Source organism: Aspergillus aculeatinus (assembly GCF_003184765.1).
Source record: "Aspergillus aculeatinus CBS 121060 unplaced genomic scaffold BO66scaffold_44, whole genome shotgun sequence".
In the NCBI taxonomy this organism is placed as follows: domain Eukaryota; kingdom Fungi; phylum Ascomycota; class Eurotiomycetes; order Eurotiales; family Aspergillaceae; genus Aspergillus; species Aspergillus aculeatinus.
The window spans coordinates 227,720-251,633 of NW_020291513.1; the positions used below are offsets into that span (position 1 = coordinate 227,720).

Sequence of the window (23,914 nt, forward strand, 5' to 3'; positions counted from 1 at the left end):
TGGTTATATACTCGCAGTTTCGTTTGCACGTCACATGACCTCGATGCCCTCAGGCGCTACACACTGGCACGCCCTTGTCCTTCCCCCATTAGGCAATATATCATTTGTCATGGTGTTTTGAACAAGCGAACACATACGACTGGTAGGCCATCCAGCTGGTATGGGCCATACGGCCGTTGATAATAGGATTAACCGCACCTCCGCAATCTGCGGACGGTGACACGGTCATCCATATTCAAGATTGTTTATGATGGAGGACGCCAGTCTGTTCCATCGATCTTCTAACAGATTTACATAAGATATTATAAGTTACTTCATAGCTCTAGTGTAATGGTCAATAAACTCGGATTATCAAAATACGGATAAACTAGCATTCGAATGCGGCTATCCCGCCTATGCTAAGGTGAACCAAAACAAATACTCAGTCCAAAACGTCTGACACCTACTTCAAAAGCGCAATCAGGAAATTGAAAACAGCCTCCAGTTCACTCAGAGCTCCTAGCAGGACACTTCTTGACCAGATGCACCATCTTCACCCCCCGATCGGCCTTCATAACCTCACCGCAATCGCGGCACTTCGCCCACCGACCCGCCTTCTCACCCCGGAAGAGCAAGAACTTGCGGCGCATCGCGCAACCAGCCAGATGGCTGCAGAGCGTATACCGCTTGTTGCAGACCTCCCGGTCGCAGCCGCGGCACTGCGCCTTCAACCGGAAGCCCTTAGTGCCGATCACGAACCGCTCGCGCATCTGGTCCGTTGTTAGCTTGCTAAACTCGGGTGGTTGGCACTGTTCTCCATCGTAATGCCATTCTCCAGCCCGCTTGGTCGACGTCTCATCTTCGGCGGCGAAATCGCAGGAGGGGGGGCACTTACCCAACTTCCACTTCTTCTTCTGGTCGGCGGCACGCTTTCTGCGACCCGGGCAGAAGTGCAGATGGAGCTGCAGACTAATGGCGGACGGGGAAGAGGTGCGGCTGGTCCAGAACATCCAGCAGTAGCGGCATTGTGCTTTGCATGAGACGTGGTGGGCTCCGTCCTGGGTCGCTTCACCGTGGGTGGTGACATTGTAGTAATCGTGCCACATGGTCGGACTGGCGTTCTGCACAGCACTGGTCGAGTGAGCCTGCCGCTGTCTCTTTGCCCACCGCCGAGACTTGGGCTGGACGCGCTGTCTGTTAGTAGGCATGATGGCTGTGTTGTGTTGTTTTGACTTGTGCTTTTGCGTTTTTTTGCGTGAATAAGGTGAAAGTTGTGAGGGGAGGAAGAGCTGAATGATTAGAAGAAATGATCGCTTTTTATAATGAACGCAAAGCATTATTCTGGGACTGCGGACCCTGCTGCTAACAGGTGCATCTCGTTTTCTTGTCAAAGAATTTGTTGAAGAGCTCCAGCATCTTCCGTATCTGGTAGACAGTCTCCATGGGCTTTCTCAAACCACAAAGAAAAGAGATATCCCCGGTGCTTGGGATGAAAGGAGATCTCGGTTTGGCTTAGAAGGAGATTTCTATGACTGGCTTTGAAAGATATGTTATCCTCGATTTCGAGTAGGGGGCAGTCCGGTGGTTGCGAGCTGGCTTCAAAGCTGGATAGATGGAGATTACCCACATCGGTTGTTGTGCTTTGTGGACAGGCTTGTAGCCGGAGCTCTTCACAAACCATCATTCGCGTTCGCAACTTAGGGGCTAGGATCAGATTCCGAGTGCCGAACATGACTTACATGCATAGTCTCTGTGCAGAGAGCTTCGATTGTTGAACAGCGCATGCGTGATTAAGAGCTACCTGAACTCGTTAGCCAAGGTATGGAATGATATTCTCAACAATCGGTCAACAACAGTCAAAGTCATTTGAACGCAGATCCAACCCGCTTACGTACGATGTACCGTTCCCACGTATTGCTTGATGAACGAAGCAAGGCACCATAGTTATATACAGCTCGCCTGGGGATCATATTCTAATAAGGTAGATAAAACACCATACGCCGTATCTTCACACCAGCCGCGACATGGTATAATGAACTAATATAACACATAAAGAACAATCAGAGAACATAGCTCAGAAGCGCCTGAGCCTTGACCACAGTAGCAATGTGCCAGGGCAGTGTACCCTGTTGCACGGCCCGAGTGCCCCGGGCCCGAGCTAGAGTCGCAAGATCACGGTACATGCTCAGGATCTCTCGAAGAACGGCGTCATACGAAGCTGAGGAACGCCTTGTGTAAATGATGTTAGCCCCCATGGTATACACCCCGTCCCCGTCGGTAGAGCCTCTCCTGCGAAGTAGGTATCCGCTGGCCAGCGCGGGTCGATACTCGGTTTGATGCATAGAGCTGTTAAGACGATGGGACAAAACAACGCCCCACGTCTCATCGCATATGTCCATGAGGAGGGATTCAGACTCTATCTCAGGATTGGTATCTGTGGGAGTGGGGGCGTTCAAAGGTACATTCGCTGCGCTTGGAGGAGTGGGCGCAGTGCTGATTTGGTCGGGTGAGGAAATGCTGGGATTCGGCGTAGCAATGGGGGTGGTTGAAGCAAGAGGATTGACTGCGCTCATGGGTAGGGGCAAGAACGGTGGCTCAAGTGTAAGATCGGGCGTGGTACCGACACTCAAGATCGTTAATTCTAGATTTGCTGATCTAGACTTGTTGTACTGTTCTGTGAGGCTTGTCCAGGCTGAAGTTGTCAGTAACCATAAAAAAAACTCTTCGCAGTGACACACTTACTGTCAACCTCTTCCTGATCCACAGGATCTGTGTTGGCGACAATAACCCGCCAGCGCGCCTGGGTCCTGTCCATTATGTCCTTCGTTGCTCCCCAGATTTCACCGCGAACTTCCGCGATGCTCCTCACCGCGGACGAGTTGCGAAAGCGGAGACAATAGGACATGGTTCGCTGCAGAGCGCCGGTGTTATCTGACCAGGCCACGCTCATCCACCTTTGATCTTGACTTCTGGAGCACGCGATGTGGAGACACCTGCCTTCTTGCAGTGGAGAGGTCTTCTCAGATGAGAGTTTGAAGTTGATGGCCTTGGGAAGAGGTTCTGCAAGAAGCATTGGAGGGGCACCATTGACCAAGCTAGAATGCGGCGATTTTGGTGGGCACCGGCTATAGACCTCGAGGGCTAAGTTCAAGTACTCTGCTTGAGGAGGCACGACTAAAGATTCATTTGACATGAGAAAGTCGAAGGGAATTATCTGCAACACAAGCTCATTGAGTTGGCGGGCCTGCTGCCTGTCAGCATCGGCCACATATCTTTGAAACAGACTCCAGAAGGCCGAACAGATATCGACCAAGGCCGCAGCGTGAGCAAAGGGATTGACGATATAGATGACCAGATTGTTATCCTTGCCGGGCGGACTCTGTTGCAAAGCCGTCCCTACAGCCGGGTTAGCGCTGGGCCTCAAAGTAAAAAAGAGCTGACATACCTAAGTCCTCACAGATCGTCTTCAAGGATTGCATGATAGATGAATAGCGCGTGTGTGACAAATCGATGTCCCATGAGCCCATACCACGACTGAACAGGTTTGAGCCATTCCCCCGATCATGATTACCAAGATTGCAGCCAGAATATACCAAGCCCAGACGGTCTAAAAAGGTATCCGCAGCTTCTGTGGCGGTATGGGGATGGATACAATAAGCTAGTATATCCTTCTGGCCATGGGCCGGCCCTAACCCAAATGTTTCCCAGAATGGGATTGCTGGTGGTAGTGTTTCCAGAAAGTCTTTGCCGCGGCAGACGCGTAGATGTGGTGGGCCGAGGCGAGAAATGGTGCCCTTGCTTGTGTCTCTCCGCTGCGAAGATTGTCGGGCCTGAGTGGTAGGCGAAAGTGCTACAGGATCCTGCAGAGAGACGAAGCTATTCAAATCGAGCCTTTCTAGCCCGCCCATGAATGATTCGTCATCAACGCTTTGCGGGGAATGCGCCTCATTGCCACAGCCTGGGAGACCAACAGTCCCATCATACTTGTGGTCGAGAGAAGATTGTGTGATTTGATCGACCAGGATTTGGGCAATCTGGACTTGCAATTCTTTTTGAAGAAGGGCAGGGAATGTCCGGTTTTGAGAGAGTGAGAAGTAACCGGTCAAGGACCAGTCGGAAAAGGTTGATAGGAAGTTTCCCAAAAAGACGGAATCCTCGGGACGCTGAGTTGCTGCGTCTTGCTCCGCGTTCATCGAAGTCTTTTCTGGGGACAAAGCCAATGAGGTACCGGATTTTGAAAGACTGCGTTTTCTTTTGCGAGTGGGGTATGTAGCCGGTGAAAGATCGCTCTCAGCTTCACTCTCAACGTCGTCAATGCTCGCAGCGTCGCTTAACTCGGAGTCTGATGTTGCTTCCTGAAATATGTCGTCCAGCGGACTGCCATGCTCATCGAATGGGTTTACACCCGCGCTTCTTTTCGATGTTGTAGTGTGGCGAGGAAGGCCGATGGTTGGGATATCACTGCTCGTGGTGTTGGTGTTCTCAATAGGGTCTTTCCCACGCATTTGGAACCAGAACTTTCCTTCGGTACTGTATTTTTGATCCCAGCTGGAAATCCCCTGCTTGAAATGAATGGGTTTATAATACCCCGGCATCTGCCCTTGCTGTGGTGATGGATTACTCTCGGCTTGTGGCTCAGGGAAAAGAAATTTCTTAACCTCAACCGGACTCAGTGGAGGGCTTATAGTGCCGACATTGTCTTCTTGGGGCGATGGCAGAGGGACATCCTTTTCATGCAGAGGTTGTTCGCTCTGAGCTTCCGTAGCAACATCCATTTTGTCAGCTTCGGGCTCAAACCTCTGATCTTTGACAGCTTCTTGCACAAAGCCGGGAAAGGTGTGCTCAGCCGGCGTAGGTTGTGCTTCAAGTTGCTCTGTTACAGCAAAATCCGGCATTTCATGCATGGGATCTGCGTGATCTCCTTCGTCCATACGGTCAAACCCCGGCTCATCGAAGAAGCTGAAATCTGCATCCGTGATCCCCTTAGCTCCAAAATCTCTCTCGTTCATATCACCAAACAGATCATCATCATCGTTGGTATCGTACAGTCCGGATCCAACAGCAAGACCTGCCGAAGGACCGAAACCCATTGTCACATCCATTGCAGAGCGATCCTTGCTGTGTGGCTGGCCGAAAGAAATTTGCCTGGTCTGCTGAGGAAAGGCTGAACCGTTGTATAAGTCTTCAGAAAAAGCATCCGAGGAGACTGTGGTAGGATTGAGCCCTGCTGTCGTGGCCCCGTCTGGTGGCGTGGGATATACAAGGCCTGCAGTCTGTAGGTCTGGGTACTGTGAAGCCCGAGAAAGGCTTTCCAGTCCTTCAGGTAAGCCAACCGTATCGGGAGTGGGTGCATCTTGGTCCTTGGTCTCTGTTTCCTGGACGACAGATAGAGGCTTAGGGCTCGTTTCGTTAAGGTTGGGCTTCTCTAATACGTGCCACTTTTCTGCAAATTCTAGAGGGTTATCAATGACAGCACAGACGCTTTCCATTTCACCATAGGAGTCTGAAGATGCTGATTTTGTCCTTCTGAAGCAGTATATAGCCGGCCAAAGAATTCGCTTGAGAGGAAGTGTTGATAAGCCCCCATCGTTTGGCCGCCATGTCTCCCCAGCCAGCCTAGAGTAGAATGGTTCCCAGACTTCAACCTCCACCCATGAATCTTCACCGATGCCATTCACTGGAAGACCAAAATTGGCAAGCCAGCCCAGCACATTGGCCATCCACTGTTTGCGATTCACCGGGTCCGACTTATCAGACCCCACGCCCCCGGCGCTGTAAGGGTACGGAGAAGAACCCACCCTCTGAGCTGGTTTTTTCGTCACTAGTCTGGCAATCGATCCGCTTGGAGAAAGCCAGAGATCTGTGCCAGGAGGAATGTCATGGCTTTCTGGAGAATCTTCAGGGCTGCACAATCTCAGCAGACCAGGTTGTGGTACGGTTTGCAAAGCCACAGTTAGCTTCCCAGCAGATATCAGTTGAACTTGAAGCGTAGTCAGCGCTGGAGCGAAAGCGAAGCTCTCAGCACTGTAGCCGACGGTCTCGTGGAGACCTCGTTCGTCTAACGTGAGCAGGGTCCGTGACCCCAGCGGAACTGCACCGATTTGCTGTATCAATTGAAGACTTAACGTTCCCATCAGAGCTGAAATGAAAGAAGCGTAGATCGTGACGAACGGTGTAGGCGCACTGGGTCGTTGCGGCCCGGCTGCGCCTGTCGCAAGTTGAGGCTCCGCTGACAGATTCTTGACCAAATCTGACGAGGAAACACTGCCAGAAGAAGACACTGTGAGGCTATGGGTCAGCACTCACTGCAGCGAAAAGACTAGCTTTGCGCTCCAAGAGATCACGTACCTTTCAACGTAGTAGAGCCGACGAGAAGCCTGCCCGTGTCATCTTTACCCCGACTTGCTGCCACAGAGGCCAGGGCCTCGAAGCCAGGAGTAGAGGAGAACGTCCAGAGACAGAGTCTTCGAGGATAGCTTGAAACCAAGCAATCTAGATTCCTCAGCCTGAGCTCGAGATCTTTGAGGCGGCTGAGATGTTTCAAAATGGTATAGCCATTTGCAGGAGATTCGCCTGGTATGTTGGTTATACCAGGCTCCTCGGTATAAATTCTCCAATAGATTTGCGAGAATCCATCCTGGAGATCAGGTTAAATGGATGCTAAAGGTGCTTGCGGGCAACTGACTTACAATGACGCGTATGTTGGTGACGGACCCGCCTGGAAAGTCCATGGTTATATTAAAAGCCCCTTTGGAAATACTGGCGAATGTTTTTTTTTTTAGCTAGCCAGGAACGCTTCCACTGGCGAAATAGAATTCATCTCCAGGAGCGCATTCCCAAATGGTCATATCTCAGTGCGATAACATGGAACCCTTTTAGCAGTCAGTAAACAGATCAGCTTCCTAAAGCCATCGCTCTTTGGAAGTTTAAGGGTTCGCGATCGAGGTAGTACCGGAGTAAGGGGGGTAAGGGCGTATGTATATATAGGATACTGATGTATTTTGTCAAAGAATACCACGCGCCATGAAGCAGTAAGAAGAGATACAAGAGCTAAGCCCTGAGAGAGGGGGATGGATAAATGGATGGAGGGATGGATGGATGGATTGGATTAGGTACGATATCAGCATTCCCGAAGAGGCGAAATGGCCGCTGATTTCCCCCAGATGTTCCGATGGGGCCCTTCGATTTCGCAGCCGCCATTCAGTCTTTCACCAATTCAGTTCCAGTTTCCACTCAGCAACGGAGCTTGGTTCGGCCCGCCCCAGCCAATCAGATAGAACGGCTTTCCGCGGCATCACGTGCTCACCTCCATCAGCTATCGATACCGTAATATTCTGGATCGCGGCAACTTTTTTTGCCCGAAAAAAAAAATAAGTCCCTTATCGACTTTGACTGGCGCTGCGCTGCGATTTCCAACGCTCTCACCTCGCCATGAAGCTCTCCAACCAGTCGGAGGTCCCGGTCTACAGTGAGCTTAACAGACCATAAATTCCCGAATGAGACACTAACGGTTTTGCAGCGATCTCGGGCTCCAATACTGCCCGCGAGGTAAGAACTTGGTAGCATTCCAGCAAAAACAGCAAGATTGATGCTGATGGTATATGATTCTAGCTCCCAGAATGGCTTGCTAGGCGGAGAAAGAGGAGTTTGAAGAATGATCCGGAGTGGGCGAACAGAGTTGAATTATTGCAGGTCAGGACCCGACCACCATCCATCTTCGTCTCTTATCAGTTTCTAATCTTTCCACTAGGACTTCGGGTTCGAGGAAGCCAGTCGATGCATCCGCGTTAGTGAAGATGGAGACTGGGTTATGAGCACAGGTATGCGCTTGCGCAGGCATCGACTGCTCCGAACAATCAACTAACCCGCATCCCCGCAGGAACGTACAAGCCGCAGATGCACGTTCACTCGTTACAAGCTCTGTCCCTGAGTTGTAAGTCTTTGATGAGAATTTCTACTTCGAAGTCTTCTTTTTGCTGATTTCACCGGCAGACGCGCGTCATACGGATGTTGAAAACACTACCTTCCTTCTACTCTCGTCGGACTACTCCAAGTCCCTCCACCTCCAGTCCGACCGCTCCCTCGAATTTCACACTCCTTCGGGCATGCACCACAAGACGAGGCTTCCCAGATACGGCCGTGACTTGGTATACGATAGACAGTCGACAGAAGCTTTGGTGCCAGCGGTTGGTGTCAACAGCGACGGCATGGGAGAAGTTTTTCGATTGAACCTGGAAATGGGACGATACATGCGAAGCTTCGAAGTTGATGTGGGTGGCGATGACTTTACGTCTGCTGGTGGAGGTACATTGCAGGGTGGAATCAATACGGGCGCTGTCAATACAGGAGCAATTGCCGAGGAAAGTCACAATCTTCTTGCCTTCGGTACCTCAAACGGGACTGTCGAATTCTTCGATCCTAGGGCGAGAAGCAGGATCGGCACTCTGGTATCACCCGCGCACGGTCCCGATGAGTCTCGACAAGAAATCACAGCTCTGGAATTCCACAGATCTGGTCTAACGCTCGGTACGGGTTCTTCGAACGGACTCATCTTCCTCTATGATCTGCGCATGTCCCGACCCATGTTGAAGAAGGACCAGGGATATGGCTTCCCCATTCACACATTGAAATTCCTCCAGCCTTCCACCGCCTCCCGCGAACAGACCCTGGAACCCAAGATTCTCTCCGCGGACAAGAAGATCATTAAGATTTGGGATCCCCGTGATGGAAGCCCATGGACATCTGTTGAGCCTGCTGTGGACATCAACTCGGTTGCTTGGTGCAAGGATAGTGGAATGCTTCTCACGGCCAACGAAGGGCCTTTGCAGCATTCGTTCTTGATTCCCCAGCTTGGACCATCGCCTCGCTGGTGTTCGTTCCTCGACAACCTTGTTGAAGAAATGGCCGAAGACCCCAACGACCCCAACGCGTTCAACCCCAGCCAGGCGGGCTCTGTTTACGACAACTACAAGTTCTTGACCGTTCCTCAACTCAAGACTCTCAACCTGGATCACCTCATTGGCCGGACCAGCCTTCTGCGGCCTTACATGCACGGTTACTTTGTGGCTCAACAGCTCTACGAAGAGGCCAGGCTTATCACCAACCCCTACATGTGGGAAGAAGAGCGTGCCAAGCGTGTTAGGGAGAAGATCGAGAAGGAACGTGAAAGCCGAATCCGTGGCAAGAAGAAGGCCGCTGTCAAGGTCAACCAGAGACTTGCCGAGAAGCTGCTCAGCATCGAGGAGAAGAATGAGCGCAAGAGGGCGCAGCGTGTCCTCAAAAGGGGCGGCGACGATGACATGGTTGATGCTCCTCCTACCGCCGCCGCCGCCACCACCACCGAAGAAGCCGACAAGAACCCTCTGGGCGATTCCCGTTTCGCCAAGCTCTTCGAGGACGAGGACTTCGCCATCGACGAGACATCGCGCGAATTCCAGCTTCTCAACCCCAGCACCGCGGTCGAGGCGCCTCCCCGCAAGGAAAGAGGCCTCACCGCCGTGGAACATGAGATGGTCGACGACGTCCGGGGCAGCTCGGACAGCTCCGATTCGGAAAGTGATGGCGGACAATACAAGTCCAAGCCCGCCGCTTCCAACAAGATCTCCACCGCCTCCTACCGCCGCAACAAGCAGGGCCGCAACCAGGAAGCGCCCCGCATGGAGATCTCTTCCTCGACCAACGTCAGCTCGACCCGTGACCGTTCCTTCGGCTCGCGCGCGCAGAACATGCGCACCAGGGATAAGCCCTCTCGTCGGGGCGGGGTGGTCGGCGAGCGTGAAGTCACCTTCACTCCCGGCGCTGGCAGACAGCAAGCGAAGAAGAGTTTCAACCGACCCGAGCAACAGTCTACATCCTCCCACAATTTCCGGGCCAAGGAGCGTCGCAGCGCTTCCGGTAACACCTTCCGCAAGATGTAATCCCATTTCTTCCGACCCATCGAGTCCTATGGGCCTGGCCAGATCGGCCGATCACCAACTGCTGCTCCTGCTCCTGCTCCTCGTGGTGGTGGTGGTGGTGGTGGTGGTGGTGGTCTGTCACCCTACATACCGAGTCAATCCATGCCCGCAGCTTCTAGCCCCAGCTGCTTCCCGCAACAGCCTTGTCGTCATCGTGTCGTGCGGAATAAGCTGGCTGACTGGACCCCTCCCCTCCCCTCCCTTCCCTTGTCCAGCTGCAACTCACAACATTTATGCACGAGGGGTTCCTGGCGCACGTCACATGACAAGATCCGCAACAATAACCCCGATCATGTCAACTACACTACCACTCTTATACCCCCCACCATGAGGATTTCCGCCCCCCTCCTCTTAACTTACCATCCATGATCTTCCTTAGCCCCGCCTACCTTCCTACCATCGACCTCACCCTTACCTCCTACCTCCTACCTATCACAAGGCTCAGCCCAGCACAGGCAAATCACATCCTCTCGTTGTTCAGCCAAACGAGAGGCTAACCGGTTCTGGAAGTGCACGATAGCCCGGGCTCTAGTCTAGGCTTCAGCAGCCCAGCCCAGGGCTGTTCGGGTGCTGGAAATGAGTCACTACATCGTTATCTCCAATCTTATGAGTCAAACTGTCTTCAATCAGATACAATGTACCATACCTAAAAAGTTTGAACATTGGCACAGCAAAGGAATTGGTGGCGCAATTGTTTGCCTTTCTCTAAAACCCTCAAGGCATTGGAAAAAAAATTTTTTTTCTCTCCTTTTTCCTGTTCTCATTTCATAGACTCATACCCCGGCGGTTAGGTTAATGCATATTTCAAAAATTTAAACTTCGTTGTAAACTAAGACGGCTCTCAGAAGCTGGTGTATTATGTCCAAAGGCTGGTATACCACCACACAAGCTTATTACAGTCCGCCTCTCTAAGTCCCGTTGTCATAGCGTCGGAAGAGGATTTCGTCCCAGTAAAAGCAAGGTCGAGGATCTGCACAAACATGGCGAATTGAGAAGTGAGAATTGTAGCAATGTAAATAGATAAAGATAAGATAATAGAGTCAGATCAGAAAGGACAGATCAATGCCCATGAGAATATCAACTGTAAGACGCTCGGAAATTCGATACAAGAGGGATAATCCAAAAAAAAAAAAAAAAAAAAAAAAAAAAAACAGAACGGAGGAAGAAGATACGAAGGACGCTGTTTCCACGCCAGAATGCAAAGGGGGAAGTAGAACGGTAGTATGACAAACATGCTTTGCAACCCAAGAAACAAGAAATTCGGGACATCAAGTCAACCTTATTCGCCGATCCAGACGCACATTGCGGAAGTGCTTGGAGATCCAGTCTATAAACTTACCAGCCGCCTTGAGATAATAATGGGAAAAAATGAGCATCAAAACAATACCGAAGATGTGAACAAGGTGTGAGTGAATAGAAGGAAATTGGTGGTATGTGAGATGGTGGAGAAAGCGGTCAAAATCAAACATCCAAGACGCAGAAAGCATCCGAGGAGATAATCAGAGTTAAAGTGTGGGTGTGAGAGGTTGATTGTAGTCCTTTCATGGCCAGACAGGGAAGCCAGAAAGACCGCCGCCTCGCCTGCCGCCGCCTCGTCTCGATCCGCCGGAATTACCAGTGGGGTCAGCGCTATGATTGCCTTGCCTGCCTTCCTCAAAGCTTCGGCGAGAGGCCCCGAAATCACTCATCGCAAACAGCAACGGTTCGTCCTCCTCAACTTGCGATTGCGGAGGATTGTTGCGGCCGGTGCTGGGTCGTCGGCCCTCAATCATTGAGGTACCGCTGTTGCTCCCACTGGCGTTGCCGTCACGATCGTGATCGCGCTCGGTGAGATATAAAGGAATCGTTGAGCCACGTGCAAGGCTACCTGACCCGGAGCTGAGAGACTGAGGGCCGGAGAGGCCTCGTCCACGAGAAAGGCTAAAACGCGGCTGATACACATGGTGACCCGACGTGACTGCTGACGGCCCCGACGCGGCTGCACCTCGATGGGTACCCATCGTGCGTGTTGCAGTGCTAGGTGCCAAGGATGGATCCTCAGTGCCGGGCGGGGCCTGCTGCACTCTATGCGTCTGATTCGAACTGGCCTTATCGCTTTCGTAATCATGCTGACGTTGCATGGCACTGAGGCTGCTGTTGGACCTGTCCTCAGCTCCCAAACTTATGCTGCGAAGGTTGAAGGGGAAAATTTCCTCGTCATCTGTCGTATTTGTCCGTCGACGGTGAGCAGCAGAGCTTGGCCGACGATACGTAGGTGGAAAGAGTGACGTGGGTGACGTAGGAATATCGATTGCATTTACGTTCGATTGGTTAACCATGGCCGTTCCTTCACTGACGTTCTCATCGAGGGGCGAGCTGTGGTCGACATGTGACTCTCGTCGATCGTTGTTCCCAGGATCATTATAGTCAACAATACTGTTCGAGCTCAAGCGCGAAGGTATAGCCGGGGTGTGGGGGGTGTGGGGGGAAATAGGCTTGCCCGGTGAGGAAGCCGTAGAAATTGAAGTGCCAGCCACCATTGGCGGAACACTAGACAACTGCCTGCTTGATGAGATGGACGAGCGATGAAGCATCAATGAGGAGGTAATGGAATCCGATAGAGCAGCATTGGAGTCCTTCATGCGTTGAAAGCGACTCAACGCAGCAGATGGGGCCGTTGTTCGGCGTCCTTGATCGTCCCGAGCAGTCAACTTCGAGTTGCTCAGCAAATCTTTGTGCATATCCAGCGACTTTAGAAAGTCCGAAATATTCTCATCGTCAGCGTGGAGTGAATCAGCACTTGTCCCGGTTGCTTCCGCAAGTAAACCAGAGCCAGGTTGAGCGCTTGATGAGGTGGCACTAGCTCTCCCGCTTGAGGTATCATCTTCAGGCCTGGTGATGTTACCGGAAGAAGGCCTTGCACGACGGTGCGAGAAAGCGCTACTATATCTTGCGATAGAAGCAGGCCGCGGCGATGCAGAGCTCGAAGGAGCAACAGTCTGCTCGGAGGTGCCAGGCAATGACTTTCGGGTAGAGCTTGTTGTAGACGGGGAAGGCACGGGTTTGGCTTCAGAAATAGGTATACGAGGCGCCGCTGTCGACCGCGGAGAAGCCACAAGCGGAGGATCAACAAGTGAGGGAGAGGCAGACAATGGCGGAGCTTTGAAAGGCTGGAAAGAGATGGAAGGCCGCCTAACGACGCCCGGGCTACCTTCATTGGCGAGAACAGCCGCACGGCCTATAGGACTTGCTTTGTTCATAGAAAGAGGCTTCCGAGACGATGATGCGGGTGGTGAGGGAGACGTGGCGCCAGCCTGCTGTGCAGCACGTAGGGCTGATATAGGACTGGCGCTAGTGGTAGGCCCGACATTATGGAAGGTCGAGAGGCTGCCATAGGCACGCCCAAAGTCTGGATCTTCGACAGTCCGTTTCTCAAGGGGTACTGACCCTACTTCCGGATTGGCGGCTTTCATATGCGAATCTCGACTTGAAAGTGAGGGACGAAAGCCTTCATCATCGGCACCCATGAAACGCGAACTAAGAAGGGCTTCAGAATCATCTACACGGAATTCGCAGCTCGTTCGATATGTGACCTCGACAGAGAATGGGCCAGCAGGTGAATCCGTCACCCCAAAGGTGTACGTCTCCACAACTTTACCGCTGCTTTCAAACAGTGGCATCGTCAACCGATCTGGCTTCGAGCTCCCTGCATCGGGATTTCCCGCCGAAATACGGTATTTGATCCGCAAGGCCGGGTGTGCTCGAAGTCTGCCGGTGCGTTTCGCAAACTTCCAGGCAGGCAAGAATTTAGAATATGCGAACAAGGACCTGAACAGGACGATGCTCTTTTTGTAGATCGTAGGCAGAATAGAACCAAGATCCGTCGGTAGTTTATCAGACATGCCTCCGAGTTCCACCTTCCACCGCTCCAGAATCACATCGTCAGACCCAGCCGAGAGGGGCGAGGTAGATCGCCTTTCTGGAGACGAGGACAGAGACTCCAAAACATCAAATCGTTTCCCATGTTCATCCAAGGCAACGAGGCTTTGGTTGTTGGTGAGCCCTTTGGTATCTAGGTATGTCTCGATAATCAGCGGCGGAGGCCGGTTCTCACTCGCATCACATGTTCTCCAGGTTCGTAGTTGTTCTCGCAGCACGTCGGTATCTTCTAGCTCAACGTTGAACTACAGAATGTGTTAGTTGTGATCAGCATGTCAGATCTATTCTGGGCGGTCTCGAGAGCTGAAGACAGACGGGGCGGTATCATAGCAACGTACCCAGCGGTTAACCCTAGGAGTATCGGAGCCTTTGTTGAAGGATGGAGGGAGCTCAACGCGGGAATGAAGGATTATCAGAGCGGCTTTGGTATGGTAGTTCTAGAGTGATACTTGTATCAGCAAAGCACCAACAAGAAAAAAAGAAAAAGAACGAGACCAGGTCAAGCACGTTAAAGGAAGCCCTACTGATATGATTTGGTTGAGTTTAGCTATGGCTTCTTTTGAGGGTCGTCGAGCTTGGCTCTGCTCTGGCGACTCAGGGCCCGTCTCTATCCCCAATCCTCTGCTTGATGTTCTAGGATCGAAGGCTGGGGAAGTTGGACGAGTGTCCTGCTCTCGATTGTCCTCCGAGCGGCTCGACCTGGTTGCAGATGCGGGTGGCGGAGGGGCCGGTGATCGAGGATGTTGGTGCATGATGTTTTGTTGTAAAGTTGAGAATCATATAAAGAGCAAGTAGTTGAATATAGACACAGAATCCAAAAGGACCGTGGAGCAGATCTGGTTGGATCAAGGAAATAGAAAGGTACCAGTTGCGCTGCGGATAGCCATGCTAACGGACCAAGCTGCCAAAAAGAATTTGTATAAGATAACGAACAACAATGAAACCGTAAAGGGGGGTGGGGAATTAGGCGCTAGGTAACAGGCACAGAATGGAAGATATGAGAGAGAGGATCAGGTTCATGGTTTGCTGTGCTCAGGCAACAAGATGCTGAAGAGCATTCGGAGCATGGGGCCTAGACAACCTTGGGAGGCTTCTCCGCATTAACGACCGACTTGGGCGGAGAAAGGGAGAGGGGATGTGCACGGCGTCCTCACGTTGAGGGAAATAAAGCATTCAAGAATCCATCCTGCTTCACAATGTAGAGAAGGTCTGGTTCACAAATGCAGCCAGGGGGGGTGATGATGAGGAAAAGAGCAAGAAAGTTGAGAAAGGGAGAAAGGATGGGAAAGGATGGCGGTAGTGGTAGTTGTCAAAGGCAGAAGATAAGTTAACTAACCTAGGAGAGGGAGGGAGAGCCAGACGGAACCTGGGCTGCGGAGGAGCAATGGATGGATAATGAGAGGCTTGTACTGTACCGTACGGAAACCAAGTGGTCTGTGACGCACACCCGGTGACTCGAGGGTCAAGTGCAAGTGCAAGTGCAAGCGGTCAGTCAGGCTGATGACGGGTGCCACCACTGCCCTTTCAAAGAGGCTCTAGAGAAAGAAGTCAGCAAGGGATATAGATAAATAACTACTAGGTACTAGTTTTCTGTTTCCTTTTGGCACTAATTTGCTTCCACTTAGCAAACCTCTTACACCCACAACACTGCAACTAAAAAGGTCTCAGTAAATTGGAAGGCGGTCAAGAGCATAACCCGTGACGGTACAGAGGCATACATACCAGACAGGGAAGGTTTGTTTCAGCCTGTCTTTGATCGAACAGCTCCGTGGAGCCGTCATGGACGGTAATCGGCACTGATAAGGGAATCCTCCTCATGACTTCATGGCTTGATAAACTGGACTGTGCTCCGTACAGTAGTTACCTAAGTATAGATTCCTGACCACAATCGGCATGATGATCATTTTTCTGCTCCGTCAGGTGGCTGTCACTTCCATACCTCCTTCATCTTACTTGTTATATGTGAGTACTCGTAGATTCGACACATACTCGGTACCAGTATGCATTCATCTTGAAAATAAATGAACAGGGTCAATGGAAAGAAACAGGCTCTAGTCCCGATCGGGGCTAGCCGGGTACTGCGGGCGTGCGCTTGGGGCGATCAATCAACTTGCATGATAATCACCGCCCATGACAACATGCTCTTTTGCTGTTCTGAGCTGCTTGCGACATCGATCGGCCTGTGAATTATTTGTGGTTTGCAGCTGGTATTCTTTCAGTTCTTCTACCAATAACCTTCACATCTCATCTTTCTCTCTCCCCCCCCCACCCCCTAAGAAAAACCCTCCGGTCAGCGGCGAATTTCTCTTCCAACCAAAGGTGCTAATCTACCTGCAACATGGAGAGAGGAATGGGGCTCCCATCATCCCCTGTTGGAGCACCCGCCAGCATGGACCACTTCCCCAAGTTCCTGGGACTGGCTGCCTCACCTGCAACGGCCTGCTGGTTAGGTGGAGAGCAGATGCTAGTTGCCCGGTCTACAAGGCACAGTGCCTTAGCGATTCCTTGTGAACTCTCAGGAGCTTCTCCCCAGCAACAAGAGCCAATCCCAGGACTCGCACTGTACAACGCACTACCGGCATGATGCACCGGAACTGCGGATTCTGCTGCAAAGGCGGCTGGCTAAGGCCTCTAAGACAACCTAGACTCTTCGATGATGACTCTGGATTGGAGCGTGGATAGCTAGCTACCCATGATTCTACCCAGGGCTAGTAGTTATATATGGATCAGACCCCCGACCAGGATTAAGTACCAGCGACCGAGCCCAAAGGTCGAGAGCTCGCTCGGTCGACATATGACCACCGACTTGATCCAGTCTGTTTGGGGCCAGTTGGTGATGCAGCTGTATGCATGAAATGCGAAGCTGGCCGACTCCGTGCTTCGTTCGTACCTTTGTCCTGTTTCCTTCTCGCTAATGATGGCCAGTCAAGCATCCTTGGCCTTTTGGTCGCTTCTACCACACAAATCCACCTTTTCGTGCTGAGCTGATCACAGCTGCATTGCGCACGTAGCATACCTCTGCAGTTGTTAGAAGTATGATAAAGTAGGCAAGTAAAATTGAAGTAGGTACTCGTGACCACTTGACTGACAAGATAACAAACCCCCTTTGAAGTAGTTCTAACCGTGTGAACCTATATAATGTAATGCACTGGTTGATAATGGATGGAGGCTTAGTCCGATGATTCTAGGTGTCTCTGCTAATTTTGCAACCCCGGATCTATGAGTCGGACACCACCTTCATTCCCTCTTGAGCAGAATCAACATTTTTTTAGATGGTAGATTATGACCTTAGAGCATTGTGCCATGAAGTACCCCCTACGGAGGAAGTTACTGCGTGCGTATGTGTTTCAATTGGGGCTGAACCATCATCAGCCACAATCGGGTGATTCTTTGTCTTCAGCCTCATTTATAGTCTGCGGCATTGACTACCTTCCAACCGACCCAACTTGGTAACTATTTAACACAACCTTGAACTTCCCAGCTTACCTCTACAGACCACACAGCCGCAATACATGTTTGTCCTCGCATGAGAGGCTGTCCTTGATATTCCTGGAGTCAATATTCCTGGAGTCAACCAAAAGTCACTCATCTGCCGAACGGGGCCACACCATCGGTGACCTGTCCGATGAGGAGCGAGATGAAAAGAGCTTCCTCAATAGTTCAAGATACATGTTGCTGCGTCTAGCGATCGGGACGAGATTTGCCGCCCCTGTTGATCAGATGCGCTTACTCCATACTACTATACAACTATAAATCACTATACGGTGCACATGCTCTTTCTCAAGCCGGATACCCCGCGATGCGGGGAGCATATATCCCGAGGTAAATCATCTGAGCTGAGCACGGAACCTCTTAGAAGCTAGAGAGCCCTAGAGAGCCCTAACAGAAAGAAGAGCCAGCACTGAGAAGGAGAAGAAGGAGAAGAAGGAGAAGAAGGAGAAGGAGAAAGAAAAGGTTCGTCGTCGGCCTCTCGTCCGGGGGCATGGAGGGGAGTACAATCCCCGATTGGCCACCGCCCGGACGGTCTTATCCACGGGTCGAAAGCCATCAATCAATGATCCATGATTATTACTGCCATTACTACCACCTGCACTCCAGTCAGATTCCATCCCCCTCTTCTCTCTCCCACTTTTCGAACCTCCCCTCCCATCCGTCGCCTTATACCACTTGCAACTCCCCTTCCCGTATCCTCAACACGGTCGCGTACCAGTCTCAAAGTCGAATCGACGTTTCGTCCCTTTTCCCCCCACCTCCACCGGTCGAGTTCTGGACTTATCGTCTACTGCTAGCTTTATCCATCGCCACCACAACTTCTCTCACTCGCGACACGCCCGCTTCCGCCAGGCCTTCAGTCCGCACCCGCTCGCACTCTCTTCAACTTTCCCCGTTCATCGCGCTTGTCACCGTCGATCAAACCGCTTAGAGAACAATTCCTCCAAGAGTTGACCGCGGTCGACTTCTCCTCCTGTCCCGTTAGAATACTCTTGTCTCCCGCAGTCTTTCTGCCAGTGCGCCCGCCAACCCTCCGCGGTCACGGCGACGTTCTGGTCCTGCGTCGATAAGAGTTTCTGACACACAAATTCTGGGCACATGAGTAGCAAGCTTTGGGGATTCTTTCTCTACGATGATGTCGAGAGCTTCCAGCGCTTCCTGGCAACTGCCACTGGAACGGCAGGGAATGGAGGCAGCTTGAAGGCTGGGAGCCCTGGGTTAGGATTGACATCTTCGCCGGGGGTTTCAACCAGAAGCAAGAAGCTGAGTGGGACTTCTCCCGGGACTCCGATTCCTGAGCGTGGGGTCAATCTACGCACCGGTAGGACCCTGTCCAGGGAAGAACTGAACGTGAGGGACAAATACGGGCGCACACTTCTACACCTTGTGGCATCATCGACAAAACCCACAGCAATAGACTTTGCCGTTGCCTTGCTCCAGGTTCCTTTCCTGGACATCTATGCGCAAGACTGGGAGAGCGGCTGGACGGCCTTGCATCGAGCCCTCTATGCGGGAAACGCTACAATCGCACAGGCCCTGATGGTCCGGGACATGCGCGACGCCACGGACTTCAGCAAAGCGGGCAACTCCGGGCTTCCGGTTGGAAGTTTGATTCGAATTAAGGATCGAGAGGGATACAGCCCGTTTGATGTGTACGCAGCCACGATAGCGGCGCGAGACATTAAACGAAGCTCTGATTCTCTCACCTCCGGAAAATTGTTTGCGGAGGTTGAGCATAACGATCTCACCTCTGAAATCTCATCGGAGGACGATGATCCTGACCACGACAGCCGCTTTAGCAGGGGTGTCTTGAAGCCAAGCACCAATCTAAATGGCGACGAGGTCTTTACATTCGGCAGTAACAAGAACCTGAATCTTGGTGTTGGAGATCAGGATGATCGTCAGTTTCCAGAGCGTATTACCCTCAAGAGACCAGGGCATCTTCTGGAACGACTTTTCCGTGAGTTTCAGGAACAGCGATTGGAGGCTGGCAAAGCCGATGCTCAACAGGACTCAGACAATGCAAGTGCCAATGATCTTCCTGCAATTGTGAAAAACAAACATATCAAGATCCAAGATGTTGTTATGTCTAAGCTTCATACGGCTATCCTTACCACCGATCCCGAGTCGAACCTTTTCTTGTGTGGCTTTGGTCCCGGTGGACGACTAGGCACTGGGGACGAAACCACGCGTTTCACTTTCGTTTGCATCGAGGGCGGAGGCCTTGCAAATAAGAAGGTGGTCTCCGTGGCCCTAGGCCAGGACCACACTCTTGCAATCACCGAGAATGGGGAAATCTTCAGCTGGGGAAGCAACAAGTACGGTCAGTTGGGTTACAGCTTGCCAAAGTCCAACAATCAGGACGATGTGCCCCTGCAAAAGCAACCCCGACAAATTTTCAATCCTTTCAAGAAGGAGCTAATCATCGGGGCGGCTGCATCGGCAGTCCACTCCGTTGTCTTCAGCAATTCTGGTCTTTATACTTTCGGCAAGAACGAAGGACAACTTGGATTGATCGACTCCGATGCTCGATCACTTGAAATGCAGATAATCCCTCGACGCGTAGGAGCATCTTTGTTCAGTGCTCCCATTCAGAGTGTATCCGCGATCGATCAGGCAACATCGGTTCTTCTCCAGAACCATGAAGTATGGGTGTTTTCCCAGTATGGTTACTCGAAACTATCATTCCCGCTAGATGTCAGTTCCAGGTTTATTAAAGATAGTTTTATGGCCACGAGATATGGCTCCTCTGTCAACCAAGTGGTCAAAGTCAAGTCCGCTGGCAATACCATCTGCGCTCTGTCAAGTTTCGGAGAGGTATACACAGTGCAAGTCAACAAGACAGAGGTCCCCTCAACGTCAACATCGACGACAAATCCATTCAAACCTCGGAACTCCATGTCGACACCGAGTAGGATCTGGTCTGTGAAAAGATCTCATATGGCAGCAAGGGATTTTGACGTTGGGCAGGATGGGTCGGTCATTATTTGTACCGTATCCGGTTCTGCTTGGAGCAAAGAGAAGCGCAGGAAGTCAAAAGACTCAGCCAAGGACTACAAATTCGCTAGGATACCTGGGTTGTCTCGAGTGATCGGCGTTTCCAGCAATGCTTATGGGGCCTTTGCAGCCGTACAGCGCGACTGTGAGGTAACTCAGGAGCAGATTCTTGTTTCTCAGCCGACCTTATGGGTGGACTACCTCCCCTTGTCTCCTTTCAGCTCATTTAGAGACACAGTCAGCTGGGTGGATGTGGTCAGAGGCGATAGCCGGGACTCAAACCCAGGACTCCTTATCAAGAAAGCGATATTGGAAGCCTCAGAAATCGAGCCTTACTTCGAATCTTCGCAAGCCCAAGCATTTCCCGGCGTCATCTGGATCAAGACAACATCTTCGGACATACGACTTCCTGTTCACGAATTCATCTTGACTGGACGGAGTTCGGTCCTTCGTGAGATCCTTCATAGCTTCCGGCATACAGATCGCCCTTCTTCACTTGATATCTTATCGATTGAGCGTGACAATGAGGGCCACGTGCAACTTACCTTTCAATCCTTGGACATCTTCACCATTCTGAGTTTAGCTTTGTTTTTGTACACAGATGAGATATTGGATGTCTGGCACCAGGCTAGACAGTCATCAGAGAAGTCTTTTCAATATCGTCAGGTCCGGAGCGAAGTGATGCGTGTCGCCACTCATCTCAATCTACCAACTCTGGAACGAGCTTCCAGGCTGATGATCGAACCAACAAAGGCTCTGCGGCATGACATGGAGCGTGCCATTCGTGATCCTGCTTTCTTCGACAGCGGAGATGTGATCATCGACTTGAAAGGGGGTGAAGTCAAGGCTCATAGCCATGTCCTGTGTCAGAGGTGCCCCTTCTTCAGTGCATTATTCTTTGGTCGCTCAGGTGGTAAATGGCTCTCATCGCGCCGTGCTCATGCAGACGCCATTATTCATGTTGATCTCAAGCATATTGACCAATATGTGTTCGACTTTGTACTTCGGTACCTATATGCCGACACCGAGGAGGAGCTTTTCGACGATGTCAAGTCAAAGGATTTGGACGAGTTCATTGACCTGATAATCGATGTTGCATTTGTAGCGAATGAGCTGATGATTGACCGATTGGCTCAAATCTGTCAACAAATGCTTGGGAAGTTCGGTAAGCTTCATGATCGGTTGCGCCGCTCGGAGTGAGGTACTGATGCATGATAATTAGTGCATACCCGCAATGTCTGCCACTTGCTCAATGTGATCACGCCATGCTCCGTGAAAGAGTTTAGGGATGCGGCTCTAGAATATATCTGTCTCAATCTCGAGGATCTACTGGCAAACAGGTAAGCTTTATCTTCGCACATGCCATGGATACCACTGGCAGAAATGCTTACAATCGGTAGGTTATTGGCAGATCTCGATGAGTCCTTGCTCGAAACCCTTGATTCTGTCTGTCGTGATAATCAGTTGACCAGTTTACCTGTGTCAAGAGGGCGCAATTCCGAGGATTTCATTTTCGAGAAATATCCGGAGCTTGCATCTGCCATTGAAGGTGACAGGAGGCGGAAGATCGATTTTATGAGGCTAAGACCGCACCTGAATCGTATTGACAGCTCTGAAGGAAAGCCTCGTGCAACAAGCAACGAGAAGGCAGCTCCTTCCCCTTCGGTTCCAAAGGTCAAACCGGGCCCAGCCCAGGATGGAGCGCTGTCCGCTTCTCGCAGTCCGCTTCTCAAGTCCAGACAGTCGACTACCGATTTGATGTTCCAGATGGACGACGAGTTTTCGCTGTCCCTCACCGACCCTGGGAAAGGCAAGGTAGCAATTCGTGATGCTAAACAAGTCGCCGCAGCGGATACACCGCTATCCATCGACTCACCAGCTCTCCGAGCTAGTCCATATGACGGGGGCTCCCTCGGAGATCCCAGCTATTTAGATGCCCAGATGGCCTCGCCGTTGGATCCAGCTCTCTCAGAATCACCCTCTGCATCCCGCGCCGCAGCACGCCATAGGAAACAGGATCTATTCTCTTCACCTCCAAGCTCGAGCACCCAGACCCCATGGAGCGCATCGGCGATTTCCACGTCAAAGAAGAATCTCAAGGATATCATGAATGAAACCTCGGGCAACCGGATCTCGAATCTCAGCCTAGGCATGTCTGCTCGTCGAGAGAGTACCAGTAACCCTGCGCCGAAGATGTCGCAGAAGGAGCGCAAGAAGATTCAGCAACAGCAGATGCAGGAGATGCTTGCTGCTCAGCAAAAGGCAAAAGAGGCGCCTGAAAACCCGTGGAAAATGACCACCCCAGGCAAACCTGCTCTTATAGCGAGTGGGCTTGGTAGTCCTGTTGCAGAGTCTTCGAAGGCTTCTCCCAAACCCTCCATGACCCTCCGCCAAACTGTCGCCGGGACGCCCCCGGCAGCCCGCACGAAACCCAGCTCCATCCCCGCGCAGACCCCAGGCCGTGGGGGACCCGTCAATGTTCAACAAACGCCCTCGCGGCCTCAAACTTCGAAACCCATCACCCCAACCCCAGCCTCCTCCAATCCCCTCGCCACTCCCCAGCCGGCTATCCAGTCCATCCGCCACATCCCGCGCCCCGAGCCATACCAAACAAGTTTTCACTCTCCTTCCTCCAGCTCCCTCTCCCTCGCCACGATCCTCATGCAACAACAAACCGAAAAGGACGAGATCCGCGAAGCAGCGACCGCAAAACACAATCTCGAAGATATCCAACTCGAGCAAGAATTCCAAGCGTGGTGGGATAAAGAGAGTCGACGCATCCAGGGCCTCCCGGACCCCGACACGACGGCCCCGTCCGCCGCCGACAAAGAAGAGAAGGGGACCTCGCGGTCAAATCGGGGCCGAGGCAAAGGAAAAGGAAAAGGGCAGGGCAAAGACCCAGGTCAGCAGCCACCGCTACAGCAGCAGCAGCAACAGCAGCAACAGCCCCCGCACCGCAAAAAGCGCGGAAAAGGCCCTGCTGGTTCGGCAGACGCATCGAATTCGTCCGCACAACCCCAACCTCCCCGTAACGAATCTACCACCATGATCACTCCCTCGGTACAGAACGGCCATCATCCTCATCCAACCCCTCGTCGTGACGCTCAACCTCGGACCATTCCGAACGGGAATCATCTCGATGGACCAGGAGCCGCGGCCGGCGGATCCAGTGGAAGCGGTGGTTCACGACGTGGAGGTAGAGGTGGTGGTAGCGGTGGCAGCTCTCGTGGACGCGGCAAACCTCGGGAAAAGACCTCCGCGTGAAATGGAATCTCACACAACTCACACATCTACATACATACACATATACAAACAACATCCTGACCTGTACCACCTCCCGGCGGTGTGTGTGCGTCAATAACGTTACACCCCCGCATGTTGTTATGAGCTTTCTGCATAGAATTCTTTTTTACCTTTCGGTTTAGGGAAGGGAACTCTTTCTCCCGCAATGTCATAATAACAATAGACACACTACTTGCACCACACAAGATATGATATCCATCTCCTCTCTATATCTCTCTCTCCCTAATCGACCTAGTGGATTATGTATTGCGTGACTTGTATGAAAGTGA

The 23,914-nt window shown here is 51.8% G+C and overlaps 4 protein-coding genes across 4 annotated transcripts; 2 read left to right on the forward strand and 2 right to left on the reverse strand.

The window, feature by feature from the left end:
* Positions 1 to 1,862: 1,862 nt before the first annotated feature.
* BO66DRAFT_394002 (uncharacterized protein) lies at positions 1,863 to 7,144 on the reverse strand. Its single transcript, XM_025647885.1, has 5 exons — positions 6,669 to 7,144; positions 6,328 to 6,616; positions 3,425 to 6,259; positions 2,722 to 3,375; positions 1,863 to 2,671 (listed from the first exon to the last, which is right to left on the reverse strand). Exons 1-5 carry the CDS (start codon positions 6,708 to 6,710, stop codon positions 2,040 to 2,042), a joined length of 4,452 nt encoding a protein of 1,483 aa, XP_025501024.1. The 5' UTR covers positions 6,711 to 7,144; the 3' UTR covers positions 1,863 to 2,039.
* A 266-nt stretch (positions 7,145 to 7,410) lies between these two features.
* BO66DRAFT_329788 (WD repeat NOL10/ENP2 family protein) lies at positions 7,411 to 9,896 on the forward strand (the record flags this gene model as incomplete). The annotated part of the gene is made up of 6 exons (XM_025644038.1): positions 7,411 to 7,447; positions 7,499 to 7,527; positions 7,591 to 7,671; positions 7,730 to 7,799; positions 7,859 to 7,912; positions 7,972 to 9,896. 6 exons carry the CDS (start codon positions 7,411 to 7,413, stop codon positions 9,894 to 9,896), a joined length of 2,196 nt encoding a protein of 731 aa, XP_025501025.1.
* A 1,192-nt stretch (positions 9,897 to 11,088) lies between these two features.
* BO66DRAFT_355371 (putative autophagy protein Atg13) lies at positions 11,089 to 14,605 on the reverse strand (the record flags this gene model as incomplete). Its single annotated transcript, XM_025644849.1, is given in 3 exon segments — positions 11,089 to 14,098; positions 14,192 to 14,290; positions 14,303 to 14,605. 3 exon segments carry the CDS (start codon positions 14,603 to 14,605, stop codon positions 11,477 to 11,479), a joined length of 3,024 nt encoding a protein of 1,007 aa, XP_025501026.1. The 3' UTR covers positions 11,089 to 11,476.
* A 3,838-nt stretch (positions 14,606 to 18,443) lies between these two features.
* On the forward strand, positions 18,444 to 23,606 carry BO66DRAFT_413779 (BTB domain and ankyrin repeat protein; the record flags this gene model as incomplete). The annotated part of the gene is made up of 3 exons (XM_025649439.1): positions 18,444 to 21,507; positions 21,565 to 21,682; positions 21,743 to 23,606. 3 exons carry the CDS (start codon positions 18,444 to 18,446, stop codon positions 23,604 to 23,606), a joined length of 5,046 nt encoding a protein of 1,681 aa, XP_025501027.1.
* Between the last annotated feature and the right edge of the window lie 308 nt (positions 23,607 to 23,914).